Raw genomic sequence first — 10,419 nt, forward strand, 5'->3', positions numbered from 1 at the left:
GCGATACTAGCCGGGGCAGCTTCAGCTTGCAGTAGGTTGATATGTTTTTCATCAGTTTAGGATCCAATTGCACTCATTAAGTGACTCAAACTAAGCCAGAGCTATATTTAATTTTTTTTCTACTGCGGTGCTACAAAATAAATTCCATAATAAAAATAATACACATAGAAGGTAAATAAAACAAAAAATCATGTCCAGAGCATTTATTGCGTAAAATAGTCAAAATTCTACAAGAGTAGGCAAAACGTCACAACTTTAATGTGGAAACGCTTAGAGAATTCAAGGCAGATAACATTTATTTTATTATTATTCTTACACACATCTCTTAACACCAGAAATTTAATTAAGAACGAAATTCACTACTGAAATCTGCTGTTGACAGTCTATGTGAGAGCTCAGTGGTAAGGTAGGAATATAATGACTTATGCTAAGGACAGGGGGCCGCCAATCCAACAACTGACGTTGTGACAGGTAACGCGTCGCCTGCGGTCGCCGCAGGGAACTGCCGGCCCAACCCGGGCGCCGGGCGCCGGGCGACTGGCGTCACCTGTCCGCTTACCTGAGTTAGTAGCCCCTCACCTTAGCATAGCGCGGACACACAAGCGGACGTACAACATACGAGCGACGCCTACCTTCGGCCGGCTGTCAACAGGGCGGGCCGAGGCACTGCGCTATCGGTAGCGCGGCTGCATGACCATGCCGCTCGGGAACATCGCGCCCATCGGCATCATGCCGCCCGGCAGCAGCATCCCTGCACACACAAAGGCTCGCTCACTGTGGGCCGCGCCGCCCGGCACAGCAACAGGGGACCGCGTGGTCCAACACACGGCAACGCCGTTGTGACTGCTCAACAATCGCCTGTCACCCGCCGCCCGCCGGCCGACACCGGCCAGCCGACTGATAAGGTGCAGTAAGCAAAGGAACACAGGTAGGTAGGATAAATAATTCACATGAAAAATCACACTTCCAAAATACTCGGCGATGTAATAATCGTAATATCCGTAGTACATGCATGTTTCAGTGTGATCCGACAATGGTTGCTCGTAGAATCCAATTCAGCCAACGACTATTAACTCTTTCTTTTCATGCACATTGTAAAGCGACAAAACTACTGTACGTAAATATAATATTAGTGTACCCACCCGTAAACCGACAAGTCATATTTTATATGACACTACGAGAAAATCGAGACAGTAATAAGATAAGAGCTACTACAATAAGCAAATCCATTAAGGAATGTGAATAAAATTACCGCTCATTTTCATTCCGTTCCTCCGATAGTGCGGATGGCACATCAAAATCACAGTTAAAGTCTTGACAGTGTTAAGTCTAGGGACCGGAGTCCGGGTCTAGGTGAGGTGTTAGTGGGCGTTAGGGTGAGTATCGACAAGCCGTTAGTGTAATACTGAGACTGCAGGTCCAGCGGCGCGGCTACCGGGGCACTGGCGCCTGCGACTTTACCGAGCTAAGTGGACAACTGCTCCACGCTCTTAAACATAAGCGATCCTTACACACAGTCAACATCAACTAGAGGCTTCAGTTCATACATCTCGTGGAAAATTGAAAAATAAAATCAGTCAAGTGAATGCACTTTATTTGATGATCAAATGTTCATGACACTCATTTTCCACGTTAATTGTAAAGCACGCGTCGCGTGTGTAACAAAACGATTCAAAAATAAAAACAATCATGTTTTACTGTCTTCTTATACTAAACTATCGTAAAGCAATATTATTACTAAAGAAAACCACCCACTCTAAATTAATCTTAAGTTCAATAAATGCAAATAATACCATGTGTCAAAGTGTTACAGAGCTACATTCAACATGTGAACTGTGTCCTTGCCAATATAAAAATATGGACGACTATAGTGAGTATCAATCGGAATGTACTAAAATCCAGTCTTTTAACTAACCTTTAACATTACATAATTTCTTTGGTTTACATTGTACAAAAAATTTCAACGAGTCTCGGTTTTGGACCATTTCAACATCAAAAAATACATTTGTTACAATTAAATACATTTAACTTCATTTCAATGTGCAACATCAAAGACAACGAGAATATATCATACGAATTACCTAATACTTGATATGTCCTACGTTAGAGTATATCATATCCATACAAATACATCATAATACTGTTCATTTGGGGGGGCATCTGAAAGGACATCAGAGGTTTAGACACGGAGAGAAAGGATAGCTCTCGTGTAGCTCACGAGCAGCTCAGCGGCATCGTCAGCCGGCGCCGAACGACTACTTTATATGATGAATTATCATGGAACACTGGTAAACATCATCAAAAGGGGATGTAAACATTTACTAAACAATGTTTGAACATTATCAACTTCACAGAATGTCCTCAGAGTAGTCATTGAGTGGGGTACACCCGGGGCGTTTGCTAAATGTTTCATAACCACTTAGTGGCTTATTATGCTTAGTGAAAGATCAAAAAGGAAACTAGTTTAAATCAAATAATCAGAGCTATAGTCCAAGCGATGACAGCAAAAAAGGGGCAAGAGGTCAAGACAAGAAAAATTATTAAAATTTTAGGAACAAAATACAACTAATTAACGTTTCTCCCCTTTTTTACAGTGTTCGCTTGCACTACTAATTGAAATGGGCAGTGAGCTGAATCAGCTGCAACAGTTGGCAAACACCCCGGCCTAGCGGTAAGGGTATTCGTTGTGCGGGTACTGACCGGGCTGCAGGGGCCGCACGAGGTTGAACTGCGGCATGACGGGCAGCATGGGCACCACGGGCGGCATCTGCGGCACGGACACGGGCACGTGCGGCACGGGCACGCGCGGCACCATGCCGGGCGGCAGCATGCCCCCCATGCCCATGCCGCCCATGCTGCCCATGCCCATGCCGCCCAGCACGCCGCGCCGCAGCGCCGCCGCCGCCTGCTGCTGCCGCGCCGCCGCCACCGCGGCGTTCATGTGTGCTTGCACCTGTCATACAGAAAACATTCCGCGTTAGTGTATTTCGCTCTGGGGGCTCGTAAAAATAATGTTAAAGTTTTATCAACTGTGCTGGGATTTCAAGTTATGTTGGGATATCAATTTACTATTGCAATAGTGAACGGTTTAATCAAATGGATGTGCTTTAAAATGTGTTGAAAGTTATAGGGTTATGGATGGTCACTTGGTCCATTCTCACTAACGGCTGTTCCCAATATTCTATGTATCTGTTCTTTTGCTTACTAGAGTTAAGAATTTGACATTACAAGTATGAGGCTTATGTCAAAATTCTATCCTTAGTAAGTGAAGCAACAAATAGATAAAATATTGGGCACGGCCGTAAAAATCGAAATAACATCTATTACACTAGTAGAGGAAATAGATTTAGTTAAATATTTAAAAAACAAGCATACGAAACAGTATCTACAGCAGGAATTACTTCTGGTTTTACCAATACAGCAATCCATTCTGTACGCACAAATAAACAAAGCCGATTGTTAAATAAACAAAATTTCCGGCAACTCTAAGAGTAAATAAACATCTTAGGTGCTTTCAACCGGAATGTTTCCACACGGGTGCTATTAGATTACAATTCTCTTCGCGAATCTATAAGTTAGTATATTACAATTACTGGAACTTTAAAAAATTATCAAGACTGTCTACAGCTAACGTCAAATAACTTTGATCCTCTTGTAACTATTTTTAACAGACTTCATAAAGGTGAGGAAAATATATTTATTGCTTTTAACATTTTGACTTTTATTACCAGCTAATGTGGTTCAAAGAGGCAAAATTATTTGACACTCTGTATAGTCAGACTAAAAAAAAACAAAGCAAAAAAAAAGTGAGCATAAAAAAAACCATCTCTACGTGCAACAGAAAACAACATAGAGAATATAAAGAACCACTAACCCATACCTCAGCTTGGCTCGTGCTGGGCGTGACGAGCGTGGGCGCGGGCGCCGGCTGCGCGGGGGGAGCGTCGGGCTTGGGCTTCGCGCGGTACTTTGTATTCCGAGCCCGGATTTCTTCTAAAGACACGTCTTCTGGGGGGTGTACGATCTTGGAGCCGGCGCCTGTTGCAGTGACGAGCGGGCAGGCGTTGGCGGCGGGTGGTTTGACGTCGCCATTCTCTTTGGGCTCGCAACTCGATGACGGCGTCGACGTGGTGGGTGGCGCGCTTATCGTAGCGTTGCTGTATGTGTTAGCCGGTATAAATATTGAGGGAGCTTTTTTAACTCCCTTTTGTCAAAGAATTTTGTTTCAACTAGAGCGTTTAAAAGGTGTAGTTGTAAAACGTCAATTTTATATGCAGGTTTAAAGTTCTGCATCAGAAACGCGGTGATCCTAATAACATCAAAATACGGAAGAGATAGCAAGTTTATCATTCTCATTGTGATATAGATATAACACTCCAAAGACGTATTTTATACGTAAAGCAATAAATACTGCATAAATTCTACATGAAATTGATATCTAATGTGAAAATATTGCAAATGCAATCGTTTTCCCTACCTAAACGACATTATTATGCATATTTCTAACCTAAAGTAGTTCTCGTAAATTGTTCATTTAGAAAATGGTATAAATTAAATACAGAAACAAAGTCATCAGCATTAGTAGAATGTACACCACTTAAAAGAACAATGTAAATTATTATCTGCCTACGTCATAGTTATCTGTCTACATAATTGCATTCTCAGATATTTATCGAGATTTTTAATTAAAACACCGCGTACTTAGTGAGCTATTTCATGGTATAAATTGGATCTTTTGTGTGACAAATGTTATTGTGTTGGCAGATGTTTAGTGCCAAAACATTTAAGAGTACCAACAACTTGGTATGTGTTGATAGTCAGAACCATATCTAGATGGCAAGGTAGTAAATGGTGTTTATTTCTACGAATAAATAGTTCATGTAAAACCTTGCCTAGCAGAATTTATGCATAACTAAAAATACAGAAGATTCCTTATTAGTGTTTAATCCAATTGATTTTAATAAATATGTATTTAAATACAAGTCCCTCGCAAATCTAGACACATGTAAACTGTTACCTATTTAACAAAATCGCTTAACTTATTTCAATTACCCTACAAGCTTACTCCCTAACGTACTTACGTCAGCGTTACCTGAGTAATCCACATAATAATTATTTATAGCTGCTACAAAAGTGAAGGGTTACATACAAAATGGCGGACATACCTATAGGCGGGGAACGTGGGTTTGGCCGTCGAGGTGGGGGGCATGCTCGCCGCCGGGAATAACGGCCGCATTCCTGGCATCATCATTCTGGAACAAGTAGGCAGATTGCTTAGAAGATATTTATTTAAATAGCTTGGGTATGTTTGGGCACATACGTGTTATGGTAAGGTTGATATCCAAATTTTTTGGTGTTGTTTGAGCTATGACTGTGACAATTGCTGGACCCAGCCAAAGGCAACTGTCAACTCGTATTGAAAAATACCAATTAGTTTATTAGGTGTTCAAAATGTTGAATGGTTGATACAAAGATTTCATAAAGCCGAAGACTTTTTTTGGACTTTTGATGAATAGGCGAAGTTTTCGCTGGACGCAGGTGAAACCGCTAGGAGAAAAAGCAAGTCAATAATAACTTGGTTATTGAGGCTTTACCTTGTTGTTCAAGGGTGACTAGCATATATCAAAATATCAGCAATAACAATGGCGTAGTAGATGCATTAACATTTTTAGGGATCCAGCAGAATACCAGCGTTAGGTATTCTACCTGACACTTGCTGAGCTGGAGTCCCATTTGGTGCAGCACACTGTTAATCTCTGTTTGTATTTCATGTTTCTCATTCTACCCACTTCTTGTTTTGTTTTTCTTATTGTGTATCTTTGTGGTGTCTTTTTGTTTGTCTGAATAAATGTTTTATCTATCTATCTAACATCCCAGAGAATAAGCTGAAATGTTCCCATACCTAGACAGTACCACAAATTAGTCTAAATAGCATCTAATTAGCATGAACACATGTTCTGAAACCTCATTACTATGTCAATACATACACACATTATCACTTACATGACTAACTTATGTAAATATATGCAATGATACTTAATTACTGCAATTACTCTTAGTTTAAATGTAATTTATGATCATTATTGATATATTTTAATGTGTAATTTCTTCTTGTTTAATGTGTGATAGCATCAGACCATACAAAATATACTATAAACTCATATCCTCACTGATAATGTTGATTATTTTGAAATTTGATGGAAGTAACTGCATGAAATTGTATAACTGATGGTATCAAACCATAATAAAAGTTAAAAAAAAGCACAAAATATGAGATACAAACTAATTAGTTCAGAAAATAAATAAAAATATTGAAAACAGGTAGTAACTTGAATGTCCTATAATCCCAAAAATGATAACAAAACCTATAATTTTAAATATGATTCACATAAGTACATATTGACCTTCTTTTAGTACCATTTGGACCAAGGTGAACCACATACTAAAATATTAAAGTTACTGCTACCTGCGTCTACCTGCACTGTTTCATAATTCATTTGTTTTTATTTCAAGCCATGGGTTTTACTTATTTATTTATTGAAACGCTTTTATTGGGTAGACCTGTATGTTACTATGTATTGAAATCTAAGGTAATAATTTAACCATCTTCAAAAGATTGTATTTTCATGAAAATTGTCAGCTGTATGTAGTTGGCAAGAAAAATATTTATAAGTGTGTTTTTCTAGTGTTTATTAAATTAAACTATAAAATAAAAGTAAAATAGGAACAACTTGATACCACAACTATGTTGTGAAATATAACTTTGATCTATGTAAATTCATTGAGGAAGCTTGGCTAGACAATTTTAGTTAAGTAGGTGACTGGGTCATTGAATTTTAGATGTTTCAACATTTTATCTTATTTCACAATATTTTATCTGCAAGTTAGCATAGACGAGTAAATATTATGATGCTTATCTATGCTAATATTATAAAAAGGAAATGCTATTTTTTGTAACCCGTTGTATATCGAAGTGCAGATATACACAAGACACAATTGTTTTTCTATTGTTCTGTAATTAGCAACATACAATCAGTTAATAGTAAGTTAATAAGTCATAGAACTTACCTAGGTGCCTGCATAAACGGAGGCATCATTTGCATTTGCATATGTCCGGGATACATCCCCGGAGGCACTGGTCCCATGGGTGTGGGTAATATACCCTGTGTCACTTGTGATGGGCCTGGCCCTAACTGTAACAAAAAGGTAAAGATAAAACGATTATTCTTGAAATAAAACAATAATATGCATGTTGTAAGACTATGAGGGTAAATTACAATCCACACTGAGAGAAAGTGAGAAAATATGAAAATATTGTAGTATTCAAAGTCAAGAAACATTTGTTTGAAGTTGAAAGAACCCTTAAGGTCATAATTCACTGCATTGAGTTTGTAAACAAGGAGGTATAATGAAAAATAATGCTTACCAATGCAGGCGTTGCTTTTTTCTTTGCAGCGGGCTCATCGTCGTCACTATCTGATCCTTTTCCACCACCTGTACAAACAAACCAACAATAATAAAACATATTCATACAAATATCAACAATAACGTACCTACCTCTCGTTGGAACATTGATCAAACTACACACCTATGTACATTTATACATATCTAGTGTCCCAAGCATAATAATGAAATAGTACATACATCAATCCAAAGTGGTTCAGTTGTCGGCCAAATAAAAAAGTTTTTATACCTGATTTTTGTTTCTCATGCTCCTTCACATCTTCTGGTGGTATACCTTCCATACCATAGATTTCTATTTCTATATTTGACCTATTTGGTAATGAATTTGGTACTTTATCTATGGCTTCTTTGTGAACCTGGAATAGAACAGAAGTAAGATTGTAGCACATCTGTTGTACAATAAACAATGTTTTTTTGTTTGATTTACCCACCCAAGTGAAAATAGGGAAAGACATTTTGGTTTAGTACTACTATGGGAACGGAATTGGGTCTGTAAGTTGCGCCAAAATATCTATAGATATATTATGTATGAGAGTTAAAAAAAGCGAGTGCGCGTTGGCCGTGGGCGGGCGCGGCGGATGCCAAAACTATGGCACTGACGCACATACCTGCATGCAGTGTATTGACAGTCCAGGCCCCGTGTACAGTTTCTTGTGACAAATGTGACATTTGAAATGTTTCGCCTTTTGATGTTGGATCAGTATCTTTTCGTCGTCGAACTCCCTGTTGCAATACCTGCATACTGGCTAAGGAAATCATTTCAAACCCTACGTCAACAATACAACGTGTACAAGTGTGTGTGACCTAATTACGAAGGTCGTGTACAAATCTAATTTCGTAATCCATTTAGTATTTATTGGAAAAGGATACCAGCACCATGGCTTAGATGCCTTCTTCTTCTTTCTGCCCATTGTAACGTAAAATACACGAAAACTTAGAAAAGAATAAGTAAAAAACAATTAGATATAATACACTACTTAGTTACTAACAATCACAGCTTCGCTATAACAGAATAATTATTATTTAAGTTAAATCTTTCAACAAGCCACACAATACAATTTCAAAGGAAAAAGCAACGCAAAATGGCGACGCGCTAATATTGTCAATGGATGGAGCGGCCACGCCAGCTTTATGGAGACCATAGACATTGATCGAAAAAATACGGTTTTCATTCTAATAGTAAATATATTTTTCGATATCTATTATATTAACTTTAAATTTAGTATAATTAAATGTAAATAAAACAAGGAACAGATTTTTATATATTTTTTAAAATTCCACGTAAATTTTATATAAAAAAATATTAAACTAAAATCCTTAGGTTACATCCTATTGTCTCTAGTAAAATATGCAAAACCGCAACAATAAAACGTTATATAATTTCAGGTTTTATTTTCTTTAGCTTAATATACAAACATACTTAGGAAAAGTACATGGTTAATTTTTAAAAGATTAAAAAATATTTATGATCAACATTCTTCTTTGCATACTAGTTTTGGGAGTGTTGCGATAGATGGCGCTGTTTGTTCTATTTTAGAGAATCATCGTTATTATGTGAGACGTAATAAATATTTGAATAAGATAAACTGCTTGGTATAGGTAAGTAGACTTATTTATTTTCATGATAATCACATTAAAATTGTGAAAAGCCTGATACTTTTCCGCATAACTGTTTTTTCCTAATCTAAGAGCGCAACACACTAGCAGATTTATCTCGCAACAACGCTCGGTTGGTATTGGCAGAGTTGCGCATATACGAACGACAACTAATAATAAATAGACAACACCTCAAATCTGACAGACTTTTTGCTGCCGCGGAATACTTATGTAGCGCAAAGAAAGACCGTGCGTGCCTATACGTGTTCGATATCCTTGAAGGCCTTTGTCCAGCATTGGACGTCTTCTGGCTGTGACGACGAGCTTCTCACTAGAAGATCGGATCCAGCCCTCAAAAAATGCTGTGCTCACGTAGGTATATTTGATATGGTGGGTGTAGGTACAAGGGATATACGTAAGGGTCGGTATCATAGGCGAGTTCTTAGGAGGAGTACCTATGTACCTTAGAACGTGTCATATCATGTACTTACATGAAAAAGTACATAAGGGAGTGTTTATTTTTGACGACATACAACAAAATTACGGTTGAGGGCATGCCAATTACTGTGTCCACTAAGGTAGATCCGCCACTCAAGACAAAGGTTTAAAATGTTATTAATGGTCCCCTGTCTCATGAACGACAAAAAAAAACTGATCATGTAATTTTCTACCAAGGTCTCATTACCAAAAACTGGTTTAGCAGCAGTTTACATATAAAAAGTAGGTAGACAAAGACCAGACCAGCATTTAGTCTCAATTTGTGTCGTTAATGAATATAAAATCGCTTCTTAGAGGCCGTAGAAAAAAATGCAGACAGACAGATGCCTCTTCCTCATCGCCACGTAAATCCGAATTTGGCACAGCCTCCATATTTTTTTGGTTTCAAGAGAAAACGGTTTTGATCGGTATTAGATAGTCTGAAGAAAATAAGGAGTGTAAAAAATCAAGCAGACAGTAGTTCGCGCACTGTGTTACAATTTGTCCTCAATGCTATCTGGATAAGCTGAAAAGTCGTGGTCATATTTAAAGTATTGAGTAGGGTAAAGGTGAAGGAAAACATTTTGGGAGACCGGGACTTTAAAGTCGTATAATCGTCATTGCTGTTCATGTCGCCTATTTAATAAATTGTGTAAAAGTTTTGCTCGGTAGTAATCGGTAGTAGTAATGGGTGGGTAATCCTCGGCCTACAAATAAGTCCTGGCGGTGTTCATATAATGGTATCCTAATGGTAGCCAGCGCTATCGCTGCTGCTATAGCTGATAAACGTATTGACCTTCTTTGCATTGGGCAATCGGGTAAAAAAGAGGCGTTTCATAGGTTTCGCATGCAGGCACTTCGGGGGGTCGGCTCAGCCCTGCT

General features: G+C 38.3%; 1 protein-coding gene across 4 annotated transcripts; it reads right to left on the reverse strand.

The window, feature by feature from the left end:
- Nucleotides 1-188: 188 nt before the first annotated feature.
- Nucleotides 189-8,581, reverse strand: LOC110374909 (BUB3-interacting and GLEBS motif-containing protein ZNF207). 4 transcript variants are annotated; one of them, XM_049838246.2, is made up of 10 exons: nt 8,335-8,581; nt 8,073-8,199; nt 7,694-7,820; nt 7,427-7,494; nt 7,069-7,193; nt 5,166-5,252; nt 3,875-4,157; nt 2,701-2,953; nt 633-751; nt 189-559 (listed from the first exon to the last, which is right to left on the reverse strand). In XM_049838246.2, the coding sequence occupies exons 1-9, from the start codon at nt 8,373-8,375 to the stop codon at nt 672-674; spliced, it is 1,191 nt and encodes a 396-aa protein (XP_049694203.2). In that variant the 5' UTR covers nt 8,376-8,581; the 3' UTR covers nt 189-559; nt 633-671. The 4 variants fall into 4 exon arrangements, with proteins under 4 accessions (XP_049694203.2, XP_021188499.2, XP_021188498.2 ...); XM_021332824.3 differs by having other exon boundaries at nt 189-751; nt 3,881-4,157; XM_021332823.3 differs by having other exon boundaries at nt 189-751.
- Between the last annotated feature and the right edge of the window lie 1,838 nt (nt 8,582-10,419).

This window comes from Helicoverpa armigera, chromosome 8, assembly GCF_030705265.1.
Source record: "Helicoverpa armigera isolate CAAS_96S chromosome 8, ASM3070526v1, whole genome shotgun sequence".
NCBI classification, from domain to species: Eukaryota; Metazoa; Arthropoda; class Insecta; order Lepidoptera; family Noctuidae; genus Helicoverpa; species Helicoverpa armigera.